General features: G+C 33.2%; 2 protein-coding genes across 2 annotated transcripts; both read right to left on the bottom strand.

Moving 5' to 3' along the window:
- Positions 1-3,730: 3,730 nt before the first annotated feature.
- Positions 3,731-9,096, bottom strand: LOC146904563 (E3 ubiquitin-protein ligase At3g02290-like). Its single transcript, XM_085723636.1, has 5 exons — positions 8,929-9,096; positions 7,471-7,856; positions 6,086-6,512; positions 5,286-5,395; positions 3,731-4,063 (listed from the first exon to the last, which is right to left on the bottom strand). The coding sequence occupies exons 2-5, from the start codon at positions 7,588-7,590 to the stop codon at positions 4,037-4,039; spliced, it is 684 nt and encodes a 227-aa protein (XP_085579762.1). The 5' UTR covers positions 7,591-7,856; positions 8,929-9,096; the 3' UTR covers positions 3,731-4,036.
- A 5,172-nt stretch (positions 9,097-14,268) lies between these two features.
- On the bottom strand, positions 14,269-16,234 carry LOC146904562 (chalcone synthase 2-like). Its single transcript, XM_085723635.1, has 2 exons — positions 15,956-16,234; positions 14,269-15,396 (listed from the first exon to the last, which is right to left on the bottom strand). Exons 1-2 carry the CDS (start codon positions 16,131-16,133, stop codon positions 14,405-14,407), a joined length of 1,170 nt encoding a protein of 389 aa, XP_085579761.1. The 5' UTR covers positions 16,134-16,234; the 3' UTR covers positions 14,269-14,404.
- Positions 16,235-16,553: the final 319 nt, after the last annotated feature.

Here is a 16,553-nt window from a genome sequence, read left to right as displayed (position 1 = left end):
ACTATGAAGGCATATTGTTCAGTCTTTCTAGGACTTGAATATGAAATTTCTCAGGCAACATTGCAGGAGCCATTAACATCCTTGTGGTTGAGTTTCATGCCGTTCATTGGAGAATTTTATAGACTAGAGAGATGAACTTTTAAGATGTTATTTGTTTTTTCAAATTCACCATTAGAGATTATGACTGTGTTTGTAACATAAACAAGCTAGCTTATAGCTTGTTGGACTAACTTATAAGCTTGTTTTGATAGAACGAGACATGTTTGGTAAAAAGCTTTTCTCACTAGCTTATAGCGTTTTTTGAAAAGCTATTTCAAGTAGCTTTTGAGCTTATAGCTTGTAGCTTTTCACATTTTATTCCATTTTTAACCTTTAATATTATTTTTTTATAAAGAATAACTACCCACTAAAAAAAAGAAACTGTCCACGTTTGTGCCTTATTTTACAGTTGCCATTATTTTGTTGTTGAAGAATTTACGTTATGCCTTAGCGAATGAAGTGATTTTTTTATTCTTTGCTGGTTAGTAATAAAGTGGGTGGATTCTAGGGTGAGGGTTCAACTAAGTCCCTCACCGGTGGACCATGAACAAAATACCGTTGGATTTAATTAATGGTACAGATTTGTTGAAAATAAAATTGAGAACAACTTTACATTTCCACACACAATCATGTCCCTTTCCATTTCTCTTCCTCAACGGCAAAAAATTCTGAACAAAATGGTTTGTTGACATAAATTCTTTTCACTGTGCAACAGAAATCAGAAGTTGCATCTCTTTTACTTTTTTTAATAAGCATTTTCATGCTTCTTGAAACCGTGCAAATTTTTTAATAAGCAAATTTCAGTTTCAATTTGTTGCACGTAGCCACCCCTCCCTACAAAATTGATTCATCACCCCCTTGATTTCATTCAATGCATACATGATTTGATAATTAAAAAAATGAACTTTTCATCTTCATAATTTCATCGAGAGAATAATGAAACATAAAGGATTTATAAATTGAAAAGGAATGAAAACATCTGCAACAATTTCAGACATATCCTCTTCTCTTCATCATAACCTTGAAGTTGGAATGAATCAGAACTAGTGAACTCGCTGATAATTATATGAAAGCCTTTTTCATTGAAAAAAAAACATGAAATTTTGAATGGTGTGTTCTTCGTAGCACCGATGGAACTTGAACCATAAATTTTCCGTCCTTGATTCGTAGACAGCACCTTCATTCTTCAATTAAATGTTTGTATAACCCAATAAAAAAACAAAGTGCATAAAAAGATGTTGTGAATAGAAACAAATAAGACAAAAGACATTGATTTACTGATCAATTCAATTTTGTTCATATTCATTTAGTATCATTCTTAATTATTCATGGATGTTTCAGAGGTTTCTTTTGAGCATTCTTCATGGATACCAATGGGGAGATATATGGGTAGTATTGTGTGTGAGAATGTGTAGATTTTCTTCATTTTATTTTTAGCAAATGTGAACCTTTGATTAAATCTGATGGCATATTTTTCATGGTCCACCGGTGAGGGACTTAGTTGAACCCTCACCCTAGAATCCACCAATAAAGTGGGCAAATAAATGATTTTTCGAGAGAAATATGATAATGACGTAAAAAATTGTTAAAAAACACTCAATTAAATGCATATATCACATTTATAATTTTAAAGATAAAAAATGGTTTGAAATAAATTAAAATATTTAAGATTTTTTTTTTGACGTTTAAAATATTTAAGATAAATATACTAGTGTTTTTTACAATAGATGAGTATATGGAGTAGTTTTTTTTAAAAGAAGATAAATGTATTAGTTTTTTTGACAAGATAAATGTATTAGTTAAAATGTCAATAAATATAATTTATAAAATATTAAACCTACATGTACTTTTATGTCATTTTATATTTATCAGTCACTTGAAAAGTTAATTTCACCAAATACTTTAATTTCAACTAGCTAACTTTTCATAACATGATAATTAACATAGAGTCCTTGCGCCGCTCTGCTCTGCTAGGGTTTCACCCTAGTATAGCAATCAGCGTATAGTGTTTTCAATCTCCCCTCGTCGGTGCTCTCTTGCCTCGCATATGTGGTTGATTTGTTAGATCCTCTTGCTGAGTGTGTTTTTCTTCCATTGCCTTTTGTTTCTCCTCTCATGTTTGGTGGTTGTTTTCCTCAATCGACACGACTTTTACGCTGTCATGGTTGTGTTGTTTCCTCTCCCTGTGTCGATCGGTACTTGCTTCCAAGGAAACAGATCTCGGTAACTGATCCTTCCCAATATGTTTGCACCCACGTTTACGCTTCACCTCTCGTCAACCACCATCCTCCCCAGTGGCCAAAGCTCCCCTTTTTCTTTTCACAGACAACCACCACGACCCTTTACCCTTCTGTCCAAACTGACCCACGGTTTTGTGGCCTTGCCAAGCGTGATTTTCCTTCTGCAGGGAGGTCTCTGTTCCTTCCGCCCCCACTATAAATTCCATGACAGGATGGGTCTCAATTTCATCACTGGCTGTCCGCCCACCTCCTAAACCGCCCCCACGTCACAAACTAACCAGTTTTATGAACCCGAGACGGCCCCCTCGAAAGCCACCATGGAAAAGTTTTATTTGGGCTTCTCTATTACCTTCCCGTTTGAGAGTGTGTTTTGGTTCCATGTTTTTGTTTCTCTGTTATTTTATTTACTGTTTTGTTTGTTTTTTGTTATTGTTGGTTTATTTCAAGTCTGCATGCCATGTGTTTGTTGAAATGCTAGTGAAGGATTTGTCTTATCGGTACTCTGTTACGAGTAAGGAATTCATGGCGACGATCATCAAACTCAGCATCCTCTCAACCTCACATAGGACTTTTCAAAGTATGGTTGTATTGGTTATCCCAGAGATCAATTATAGTCAATATGCGCAAACAACACAATCTTTTTTCCGGAGTTGGATGATATCAAAGACTGCGGATCTCAAAAGTTTGGTGATCTTGGACCATAGGTGGAAAGAATTAGTGTGGTTGTTAGGGTATTGTTTTTGGAGCATTGTTGCCCTTTTGTTTTCCGAACTTTATATATGTATTATTAGGATGTATCCTACTATCTTGATTATTAGGTCTGATCTCAATTTGTGGGTGTGAAAAATGTCTCAACTCTCAATCGATTGTATTAATTTTGCCTTTGAATGAATGAAGTTTTTTTACTGTCAAAAAAAAAAAAAACTAGCTAACTTTTCAGCTATAAGCTTTCAGCTATAAGCTAGCTTATAGCTTAATTTTACCAAACACACCCTATGTTGGATCGAGAAGGAAGAAGGCCAATTGATGGGACAAAAGAATAGTAATTCAAAAATGAAGTTTATATTACATATTATATGTTTTTCTTGCAAGTTTTAGACGACAATTTAATTTAGGTCCTGCATTATGCATTTTGTTTGCAAGCACAGAATCTAGAAGCTTGGCAAAAGGTATAGAGAGCTAGGAGAGATATTACATGAAATTGGTTTGTTGCAAAAAGGGATGATATACCATTGCTAATAAGAATCCAACCAATTCATACAATGTACACTAATTATTGGTTACATTTTGCATCCTAAGATTCTTATTAGATAATAGCACATCCCTTGAATTACATTTAATCAGTTGGAAAAAAAGGTTGACCAAACAACCCCCATGCCATCATTTAAGAAAATATTAACAAAAGAATAATAGTTGAACTATGGTTAAAAAAAATATTAACAAAAGAAGAATTAAACCAGAAAAAGAAGAAATCCTTCCATTACAAGGCAAACTCTGAAAGTTGAAACCATGACAAAGATTCAATCTGAAATTGCACTCTTTCTTCCTTGCCAGTTTTGGCAGAGGAGAAAAGTATAAATGAGGAAACACAGCATGATGAGTTCAAACTTACAATCATGATGGTTCATAGAACTTAGATATATATTACTGTACATGATGAGTGCTTATCTGAAGTATTCACAATGTGTATAGTTGTATTTTCGTTTTGCTTCTGTTGTTGGCTTCATCAACGACAAAAAACGTTTAATCACGAAAGATTATGGCGATTCATCGAATAACATCACCTGCATCAAAACAAAAATAAAATAAACAACTCTCATGATCATTTAACTTCAACTTCTAGTTCAGACTAGCTTATCAAATTTCAAATACACACTTTGTCATTATCTAATTTCAAGACCTCAGAACATGCTTACCACAAATATATTAAATTCAAATGCAGTATGCTAGAAAAGTTTAATCATCATTATAGAAAGAAGATCATAGGTGTATGTGTCAGTGTATACATCAAAAATAATATTAGAATCAATTTCAAGCATACAGACTCTAAGAAGTAAAAACAGTGTTTATAATTTGCAACAAGGACAAAAATACTAAGAACCAGTGAACTACAATTGCATTAGGACATGAGAGTAATTAATTTGTCATACGATCAAGTAACATATTCTTTACGAAAGAATTCTGATGAAAAGGGGAAATGACTGGAAAATTATAAGTTCCAGATACTTCTTAAAAGATGACTACACTATATTCAGGTTAAGAAAACAAGGAATCCATGTAGAGGAGTGCTATTAACAAAATTTTTGAAATCCTCTTCCCAAAGCACTTTATTGGGTAAAAATCAATGTTTTAAAAACCTGACCAAAGATTGAACTAGTGAGATCTCTGAGTCATAGTTTGATTGATTTAATCGGTTTAACCATGGTTGAACTAGATCCAGATCATATGTAAATTAGTAAAAATGTATTAAAAAAAAGTAAAATAAATAAACAAATGCATAAAAAAAACTAGTTGAAACAAATCAACCAACCGACCAACGAATCGTGGTTCAACTCTGGTTCAATCCTCTTAGACCAGACTGCCATACAACCAGGACCAAATCAATTGGCGAACTAGCTAATTCCTGATTCAACCAGTTGAACAAGCTAGTCCCGTCCAATTTTTAAAACGTTCGGTAAAAATCATATAGAATCTCACTTTGGCCCTTTAGCAGATTTCCAATTAAAATCAAAACATGTGACAATGCGTCAGCACAGAACACTGTTGGGACTGGTAGAATTGGAACTCTTTTCTGGTTTGTATTGGAAATGACTGATCAAAGTTGGTTTACATCGATTGCACTCTTAACCAGAGACTTGGTAAGTTTGCTAGTGTTATTACTCGTTAAACTGACTAGTTCAACCTGTTTCTCAGCCCACTGACTTTTGTGTGCTCTATTGCTATTACTAGTGAACCAAAAGCAATTCAGTGAAAAAGAATTTGAAAGTACAACAAACTAAATATTACCTTCCCACAAACAGGACAGCTGTCACTTCTCTCCATCCACTCGTATATGCAACCAAGATGATAATGGTGATTACATTTTGTCACTATCTTCGGATTCTCTTCAGTGTATTCTGCAAGGGAAGTATTTGCAGAAATATAAGAATATAACTGAAGTCCTGTTATTGTAATAGTCTGTTTGTTGGCATTAACATCCGTTTTGTTTGCAACAAGGACCAATTTATACAAACAAAATTTATAATATTACAATTAAGAATTGGCCTCCAACGAGCCTCGCTGACCCAAAAACTGGGATACCGGGTGCAGGATGTCCGCTAATAGATGGAGGGAGAGGCGGTGCAAAACACAGAAGGTGGTGGGTTCGCAACAGGGAAGGATATTTGTTCATAAAAAGCATAATGTGAATGAATAAGGTGTTTTATGTGCAAAAACCCAAAAAAAAAAAACTGTAAAACGGCTCAAAATTAAGGGTGTCTTAGGGTTTTCTTCTTCACAAACCATTGCAATGCAATAGTACCGTGAAACACATAAAATCTGTCTGTAAACATGGAGGCTGGTACTCTATTATGAGAACCTATATGCAGTGTTTGGGGGGTGACCACCGACCGCAATACTGGCACTAATTGTTGCTGTTGACAACAAAGATCCACAAGTATACCACAAAATTATAATACCCGAATTAAACAAATTAAGTCAAGATGTGTCAAAAAGCATCCTACATTTCGTACAAAATTGAGTTCAAACATCAAGTGGTCTTCTACTGAAAATCCTAGTATTAAACAGTATGAAATTTAAAAAGTTACCTTCAAGACATGTTGGACAACAATCCTCCTCTTCTGATGATGCATACACAAGTGCAGCTCCAGTTGTAAGTTTTGCTGACGAAAGTCTTACTGAGGACTTGGAACGGTATTCCTTTGACCCATCTTTTCCGGTGGATTCTTTCCACTTACCACTCGAACTCAAAGATTCTGGATCTACATCCACATCAACCCTTAGAGGTTCTGACTCTTCATTCAAATGACTGGAACCCTTCTCACGTCTTGAAACAAGTCCGTCATGCTGTGAGCGGAAATGCCTAGGGTCTGCATCATAAGGTAACGGCCTTGGAGGAGAACGGTATATCTCAGCTAGAGAATTATCAAGTGATGCTGTATTAGTCATAGATGCTGCCCCCTGTACAGATGAAGGAAGCGCCTGCATTTCCCTTCTACGGAATATTGATGAATACTGAAATTCAAGGTGGATTGGAAAAAAGTTATATGATGGAGTATAGTTCTAGTCAATAATATGAAGACACGTCATTCTGAAAAAAATGCTGTAAGACTTAAATACTCTTCAAAATGTTGTGTAGAAAATATAAACACACTTGGTAATTAAAATAAATGAATTTACAATAAGATACTTAAGGTGCGTTGATGCATATTGAAGGAAAATATGAGTAGAGCAACACAAGATAAATAGTTACTCCGTAAGACTATTCTTTGTTTTGTACATTTTTTTATGTATGATGCACAACTCAAATGAAATAATGTGGAACTTAAGACATTATCCTTTATACTCGGGAGTGTTCAACATTGCAGTGTGTAAACATCCTAATTCTAATATAATACAATATACAAATTAAATATGCACAAACAAAATTTTATGTATGATGCACAACTCAAATGAAATAATGTAGAACTTACTACATTATCCTTTATACTCGGGAGTGTTCAACATTGCAGTGTGTAAACATCCTAATCCTAATATAATATAATATACAAATTAAGCATGCATAAACACACATAGATGAGAGAGAACGAAGGGTAGGGTTGCATTAGGACTTGCCTGCTGTCACAATCCGACACAGCCAGCACATCAGTGACCACGGTCCAGAAGGATTTTAGATATAAAAAAAAATTAAAAAAAATTTGCATTGAAATTTGGACCGTCATCCGAAGTTATTGATTGGTTGACCGCATGAATGCGTGGATTGCTGACTGCAAGCAATCCAAACCCGTTGCATTGCATTGGGTCAAGAAGTTGAATAAGTATAAATTTTCAAACAATTTTTTTCGTTTTATTCAACTCTTCATTTTTAAGCAAGTCAAACAAATCCTTAGATTATGGAACATAAAAACGCTTTCCTCAGCAAAGTTCTAGATTAGCATAGTGCAGACAGAAGAGTTCAGAATTATATACTTACAACAGCCGAAATGTTTTGTAGGAAGCAACCGACACAAACGCAGTTCCTATACACATGACTATGTGGATTCATGTAATCTTCAAAATCATCAACACTTAAACAAGAACAAATCGAACCCATGATTTCAGCTTCAAAATTTCCCCTTCTTTCAGTCAAAGACTCTTGCACTTCTCAGCACAACAGATTGCTGAAATATCAACTGTGTTAAATGCACACTATGCTAAAAAGCAGCCCCCAACAGCACGAACCAATGACAACACTTTCAAAAACAAGGAGAGAGGATTCTATGCTCGCAGAAGTTTAAATGCCTCCGCAAACTAGTACCCTCCCTCGTTTGTTCAGATGATCTGTAATATGAATAACTAGATTCCGGCTCTCTTGATCACCTGCAAAATAAACCAAAATCGCATAAACATCACCAATTAAAAAAAAAATTGAAGTAAAAGCTATCAGTCACTCAACATGATCAATCAAAACAACGGTTTTTCTTAAGGTTTGTATTGAGTTGATCAATGCAACAAATACTAATACTTAAAACTAAAAGCAGCAAGTATACAGAACATCATTACCATACAAATATTAAAATTAACATCAGCACTGTTCTTTTCCCTTAAAGGTTAAAATTTAGATTTTTTTGGGAGTAAACCACCAAATTGGTCCCTGTCTTTGTAAGCCATTCTCAAATTAGTCCCTGACTCTATCAATATTTCAAACTAGTTCCTATCTTTGTCAAAAGTTTTTCAATTAGTTCCTTGTATTCATGTTTTTGTCACATGACGAGGGACCTAATTGAGAGACTTTTGACAAATCCAAGGACTAGTTTGAAATATTAATAGGAGAGTGGCTTACAAAGACAGAGACCAATTTGATGGTTTTAACCTTCTCGTTCGTAGAAGAAGGGGCCCAAGTTGATCAAAAGTTCAGCTTAGAGGTAAGTAAAGATTGATCAATGATTATTCCATGTTAAAAAATTAGTACAAGCCAAAGCTTAAAGAATAACAAAAATAATTAAAAAAAAAAAAAAGTATAACAACAAATTTAAGTGTTTCAAGGGAAAACTATAGTTTTGTTTGTAATGTTCCTTCAAACTATGGTAAAAAATAATTCTTTACTTCACTCATAAATGAGTACATCAATCAGCATAGAAACATGATCATTTATCTTATTCAGCTAAAAAATCACAATCACTAATTTTAATATAAACAATAAAAATCCATAATCATAAAAACATAGCAGAATCAAAAAACAGATAAAAACTTTTTGAGATTATTCAAGTTCATGTAGATAACATCAATTTTCAACAAACATTCAAAATTGAAAAGAAAAAAAAAAACTTGATGATCGAAAAAACAGATAGAAAAATACCCAGTTGCGATAATGAAATAAAAAGTCAAAAAAGGGATGAAAAACGGAATTGGGTAAACGAGAAAAGGGAAAAAGGTTGGATTTTGAGGGTACCTGAGAAAGGTTTTTTCTAACGCGATGCTGTTGTGAGAGATTGATGATGAAGGTGGTTCGAAGAATTGAATTGAATTGAATTGAATTGAGATGATTGATGTTGAAATTGTGAAATTGGGGTTTTCTAAAAAAGGGGTTTTGGCGTTTTCGGTGGAATTTCCTATCAATGATAGAGAGAAATAGAATTGCGCATTAAAACATAGGCGCACTTTTATTTTTGTTTCTCCTGTATATTCTACAAGACTCTCCCAAGATAAACAAAATAAAAGGTGCTATTTTATTTTGAGCAAAGATTATCAAGTGAATAAAGTTTATTAGACAGCAATGATTTCCGTTCTTTTTATTGCGGTAACGTTTGAAAATTATAAACGGTGTTTTTATGAACTTTTGATTTTGATTAAAACTAAAAATATAAATACCAAACTAATCATGATTATCTATTTCAATGACACCAACAATATAACAAAAAATATAATTTAATTTTTTTAATGACACCAACAACAATCTTTATTATAGAAAACGTTGTTTAAGGGTATAATTGAAATAAATAACGTTGTTTAAGGGTATAATTGAAATAAATATCAATTATTCCAATGCTGGGTTCGAACTCAGGACCTTGGTTAAACTAGACGATACTTGTGTCATCTCATCTAAGCGATTTTGGGTAGATAAGTATAGTTTGTTACACTTTGAAAGTGTAAAATATATATTATCTTATACATGTAATTTTAATCAAAATCAAAATAAATTTAATCAAAATATCATAAAAACTACTTTCGTAATTTATACGCATTAACACAATAAAAAAAACAAGACAGACGGGTATGAAGTGTCCGTCTAAATGCCAGTAGACATAATTTTTATAAATTTAATAAAAATCAATATTTCATAAAAGATATTTCATGAACGTTGCGTTTTATGAAATTTTGATTTTGATTAAGAGTAAAGATGTAGATGTTTGTGGCTTTCAAATTGAGTAATGATATAGATGTTTGCGGTTTTCAAATTATAACAAATTCAACAAATCATGTTTATTTTTTCTAAAGACACCAACAATATAACAAACATAATATAAAGGGATTTGCTAGAACGCACCCACTAGTTTATATGTGGGAGTGTTTTAGCAAGCTACACCTTAAGGTGTATTTAACTACTTTTTAGTTATAACTTGCTAAAACACACCTTCTAAAAAATAAGTGGGTGTATCCTAGCAAATGCCTATAGGAGTTGCTAACATACACCCACTTATATTTTAGAAGGTGTGTTTTAGCAACATTCACCTTAAGGTGTATTTAACAACTTTTTAGTTATATCTTTGCTAAAACACACCTTAATAAAAACTAGTGGGTGTATCCTAGCAAACCCCTAATATAAATTCTTATCCTTTTTAATAACAACAATATAACATTATTATAGAAAAATTTGTTTAAAAGTATAATTAGAATTATTAAAAAGTCACCCAAAATTCCTCTATTATCTTTATAGACACTAGCGTTTAGACAGGCACGGTCCCGTCCTCTTATTGCGCTAATGCGTATAAATTATAAACAGTCGTTTATGAAATTTTTATTAAAATTGTAGGTATAGATAATGAATATATTGCAGACTCATTCTTTAGATCAGTGGAAGTGGCAGCTTGACCCTATTGGAGGTTATTCAGTTCGTGAAGTTTACCATCTATTAACTTCCCCAAATTCTTTTACATTGGATGCAGTTGCAGATTTAATATGGCACATACAAGTTCTTCCAAAGATTTCTATATTTGTGTGGAGACTACTTCTTGACAAATTACCAATAAAAGCAAACTTGGTGTCTTGCGACATTATCTCTTGAGATGCTTACTATTGTGTGTTCGGTTGTGGAGGTGTTGAACCAGCTCATCACCTTTTTCTTTCATGCAGCAATTTTGGTTCCCTTTCGACGTTAGTTTGTTCATAGATTGGGTTTTCGTCGGTAGATCCACAACTGTTTTCATATCATTTTATTCAATTTATTTATCCGACACGTGGTTTGAAAGCGTGGCGCTCATTTTTACAACTTATTTGACTCATTTGTGTTTGGGTTGTGTGGAATGAACGTAATAATATAAGAGTAATGCTATATCTAGCGACACTCCTTTTCTTGAAATATCCCGAAGTGTGTTTTTATTAGTGAAAAAGGTAAACCTGCTGCATTGAATTAATTCCAAATTTGGTGGGATTCAGCCAGTAGTGGTGTGAAACAACTATTACACTGCTTCGTGATCCCTTCGGGATAAATTCCTTCGGAATATCTAGCATTTTCCATAATATAATATTAAAAAATAGTGAAAATTCTATACATTAATTGTTGGATAAAGTTAAACAGATGGGTGTATCAGATTTCAGCGCAATTATCAATGATTGTTGTCACCTACTGTGCACAGATCTAATGAACTCTGATGTAAAGTTCATCAGGAGACAAGCAAACGAAGCTGCTCATAGGTTAGCTAGGGAGGCTCCGTCTGAAGCTAGTTTCCATATTTTCTATAACATTCCAACATGTATTGAAACTATTCTCATAAATGAAATGCATTAAGTTTGTTCCTTTCAAAAAAAAAATTGTTGGATAAAGTTAAACTTTGTTTCTTTTGGTGGATGAAGGTAAATAATGCAAATTTTGTTTTAGGCTATCATAATTGGTGGTCAAGTCCGTTTACTTGTTTGGACATCGGCTAATTTAACCTTTTTGTCTTTTTTCTTGGACGATTTATTGTAAACTTTAATTGTCTTTCTTAGTACGCATTGTGCTAAAGAGACTACTTTATCGGTGTTAATATGTTTTATTTTTGTTTGTTAAAAAACAATATAAACAGCCCTAAAATTGACTATTGAATAAGCCTATTTCAGCCCTTGGAACTTGCCCATTGTGTCTTGATTTTTTTTTTTTTTTTGTTGAAAATTTTGTGTCTTGAACTTGGAGAGTGGGTGCTGGGTAGAGGAATCTATATCCCTTCCCAACTTTATACTCTCACGGTCACATTTATAAGCAAAAAGGTTCATTCAACACCTAATGTATTTGATCTATAATATATACAAAATAAATTAGGTATTCAATGAACCTAAAAAGTGATTTTTTGCTTATAAATGTGACCGGAGGGAGTACGTTATTAAAATTCTCATACGACAATGACCCTATTTTCTAATATGTCCCTACCCTACACGTTATCGGAATTGGACTCTTACACCACCCTTATTTCTTTATGATTTATTAGAGGCAAATTATACAATGGAACGCCATCAAAGGTTTTTAGCGTAGGTTTCTTTTGTGACATGGTTTGCTTATCTTCTTATCATTTTCGTTGATCTTGTTTTGGTGGGTTCGGTTTATGCTCCAACCCTCTATTTTCCTTTTTCATTTTAATAATATATTTGGAGAGATTGTATAGAATTTGTGCTACATTGGGGTGCCAACATTGTTAGAATATGTCAATGAGTTATCATGATGCAACCATCTTCAATTTTGCTTAAAAAAGACAATAAAATAAAGAGAAAAAATAAGTTTTCAATTTACCCCTCTAGGATTGGCACATATTCTTTACACGTTTCCATAACAAAACTTAGATTTTAAGTTATATGCATGGACTCTCAAAAAAAAAAAAGTTCTATGCATGGACTCCTTCAAATAAAAAAGTTCTATGCATGGATTGTAAATAACAAATAAAAAAGTTCTATGCATGGATTGTAAATAACTTACCTTATGTATCTCTCTCTTTCTCCAATACGTCTTTGAACATGAGTCGTGTAGGAGGAAACCTGCGAGCATAAAGAAAAGATTTTAGTCATGGTTTAACAACTTTTAATTTTTATTTTTTATAACTTGATATTCAACTTAAGAGCCGAAATCTGAGTAGTCCAATCCCACCACACATTTACGAAGGTCCCATTTTAAGTCGGAGTATTTTTAAATTTTTTTTTTGATTTAAAATAAAAAGCTCAAAAGATAGAAGTCACTTGGTCAATGTACCATCTAGAAATTCGAAACCCTTATTGGTTTCTTGGCTATTTCATATTTCTATGAAAAATGCAGTTTTCTATTTCTTTCTTGACTCGCACATAGCTTTTTTAATTTTCCTGAACTGTAGGACACCTCCAATTTTGGGTATAAGGTCATGATTCATGAGCAACCCAGAAGTTCCACAAGTATATTAAATAGATTAATCTTGATGCTTGGCAAATGACAGAAAAATATCAAATATAAAGCAATATTTCTTATAACATAGTTCAAAGCAGCAAATTTGAACATCATTCACCAGCATTGTAACACAAAAATTAAAACAAAAAAAGTCACAAAATAAAATTGTACAATATTATAAAAACAGATACTACCCACACCCCAAATAATCCAAGTTACACCCCAAAGTTACTAATATACCCTTTATTCATGTTCACTGCACATTAATTATGTATAAGTAAATTCAATTTACATAGTGTATGTAAACTCAGTTTACGTAGTGTATGTAAACTCAGTTTACATGAGTTAAGTAAACTGAGTTTACATACACTACGTACCCTGAGTTTACATACACTATGTAAACTGAATTTACATAAGTAAGTTAAGACTGAGTTATAGTTCATGTAAACTGAGTTTACGTAGTTTATGTAAACTGAGTTTACATACACCACGTAAACTGTGTTTACGAAGTTTATGTAAACTGAGTTTACATACACCAAGTAAACTGAGTTTAGGTGTATGTTATTCCTTTTTAGAATACGTACGTAAACTAAATTCACGTGAGACCTATATGTAAACTTAAATTACGTTACCTTTCTACATAAACTTAAATCAAACAAATCGATGTAGATAGACAAACGTGAAATTAATAACAACTATAAACATCCATAAATCTTAGAGCAAACGATAAATAGAAACTCGAAGAAATTTATGAAATTCACTTGTATTAATCGAGGACGTATCAATGGAAGAGATGTTGATTCAACTGACGATTTTCGTAGGTATTGATTGCATATCCATGGTGGTTTGTGGGTGAAAAAGAGGTGAGAGTTCAGAATGATAGTAAAAGATGAGTTTTTAGAAATTTAGATGAAGAGGGTAGTTTTGGTATTATTGTAAAATTTTAATAAATTTGGGTGTAACTATGATTATATGGGATGAAACTAGAAATAATCTATTATAAACTGCATGAAGAGCACATATATATTTTTTTGAACAAGAAGAGCACATGTATTATATTACTACATTTAAAATATAATTCATTAGTTACAAACATCTTCATCGTCTTTAACATGTTAACACCATTTTCTTCTTAATTATAAATGATATTTTGTCAAATAAATAGCAATTGTTAGAATATACAGCTAATTTGTTATAAAAATTATGAAACTAACACAATTGTATTATTTTAATAGGACGGTACAAGTTGAACATTAGATGAAATTCCATCCTTTCAAAAAAATTCAACAAATTTGAAATCGATACACAAAAATAAATAAGCATCTCATATAGCCACGCTGCGCAAAACAACCGTTTCAATGGTAAGTCCTGGTCCAAAACCAAATAATACACCCCATTCAAGTCCTTCTCCCGTTGTCTTCAATCCGTCTTTAGTTGATTTCTTTCTCATTTCATCTAAGATAAACAAAACACATGCACTTGACATATTTCCATATTCACTAAGCACTTCTCTAGTTGCATTCATCTTTTCAGGCTTTAAGGCTAACTTTTGCTCCACTTGATCTAGAATTGCAGGTCCACCGGGATGTGCAATCCAAAAGATTGAGTTGTAATCGGAAATTCCCAATGGCTCGAAAGCCTCGACCAATGCTTTAGTAATGTTCTTTGAAACAATCCCAGGAACATCTTTAAGAAGGTGAAATGTTAGTCCAGCTTCACGAAGGTGACCATCAATGGCTCCTTCACTATCAGGAGCAATTGTTTGTGCAGTCCAAACCATCTCAAATATAGGTTTCTCAATTTCTGGTGCTGGATCAGAACCAACAATGAGTGCAGCAGCTCCATCTCCAAATAGTGCTTGTCCAACAAGGCTGTCCAAGTGAGTATCACTAGGCCCACGAAATGTGACAGCGGTGACCTCAGAACAAACAACCAACACACGAGCACCTTTGTTGTTCTCAGCCAAATCTTTAGCCAAACGAAGCACCGTGCCACCTGCAAAACACCCTTGTTGGTACATCATGTACCTTTTCACATATGGGCGAAGACCTAAGAGTTTGGTGAGTTGATAATCGGCTCCAGGCATGTCTACACCACTTGTGGTGCAAACGATTAAGTGAGTAATCTTTGACTTTGGTTGACCCCATTCTTTTATAGCCTTCACTGCAGCCTCCTTCCCTAGTCTAGGTACCTCTACCACCACCATGTCTTGCCTAGCATCCAAGGAAGGTGCCATATATTCACAAACATTAGGATTTTCTTTCAAAATTTCTTCCGTTAGATACATGTATCTCCTCTTGATCATGGATTTATCACCTGAAGTAGTTATAAGAAATGACAATCAATTTTAGAATAATACCAAAAACAATCAAATAATAATTGGTCTCTTTTTATTGACAATAAAATAATTCTTTTCTTAATACAAATAATGTGTTTCAATTTGGTAGGCAATATTAATATCATGAGTGGTTGCTAAAAATAAAGACATTTCTACCGTATTTTAAGTAAGTTAAATATGGTGATGATGGATCAAGAATAAATATATTTGAAATGGAACCTAGAAATTGTTAATTAGTCCAATTCACAAAATGAAAAAAAAAAAAAAAAAAACTAGAGAAATAAATGTAAATAAGTAAGTTTTTTCACTCATGTATTTAAAAATACAGTAGTGCTGAATAGTACGATACGAAAGCACACAAGCGGAATTTGTGGACATCAAGCGGTGGAAAGGAAAACATGGGTGAGAGAATATAATTATTTAATGGAAATAAAAACATCCAAGGGTGGTAATAGCTTCGTGGGGTTCTCATGCATGGTTTCTGTCGTGTAATAAAGCATTTTCCTTAAAAATAATATAGAGGTAAAGAATACTTACACATGCGTTGAAATTTTTCTTTGAGTTCGGTTTTGTGTTCACTATTTGTGATTTTAAAGTAAAAATCAGGATATGTGCTTTGTTCAACACAATTTGCAGGATTTGCAGTGCCAATGGCCAAGATAGTTGCAGGACCTTCTGCTCTTTGAGCTTTACGAATTTCAGACACACTCACCATTTTGATATCTTTGGTATCAAATAAAATGAAGTACTGAAATTTGAACACAATGAGTTTTAGTACTTGTTGTAGAAAAGCAAAGGGTTGAAGTGTGTTGTGGTGCAGAGATGTTTGGGGTGAGATGGTTTTTATATGAAGGGAGCTGAGCCTGAGTGGATATTGGAGGGTAGCTGAACATCACGTGTTTGACTAAAACACTTACATTATGCAGATGTTATTTTGAATATTCAATAATGGTGTGTTTTCAATTTGCATGATTGATCCTTTTTGAGTTAGTGGGAAATACCCCGCATGTCTTTGAAGACCCTCCTTAGTCTAACCATTTTTTTCAATTATTGTAAACTAACTAGCAAAATATCGAGGCGAATCATTGACATCTTTGCTTGATATTTAAAGTTGACATCAAATGTCGACAGTGAT

This window comes from Medicago sativa, chromosome 7 (assembly GCF_051527215.1).
Source record: "Medicago sativa cultivar Bolivia chromosome 7, Bolivia_mono, whole genome shotgun sequence".
Classification (NCBI taxonomy): Eukaryota; Viridiplantae; Streptophyta; class Magnoliopsida; order Fabales; family Fabaceae; genus Medicago; species Medicago sativa.
The sequence above is the reverse complement of the archived record's forward strand: the minus strand, read 5'-3'. Positions and strand labels throughout refer to the sequence as shown.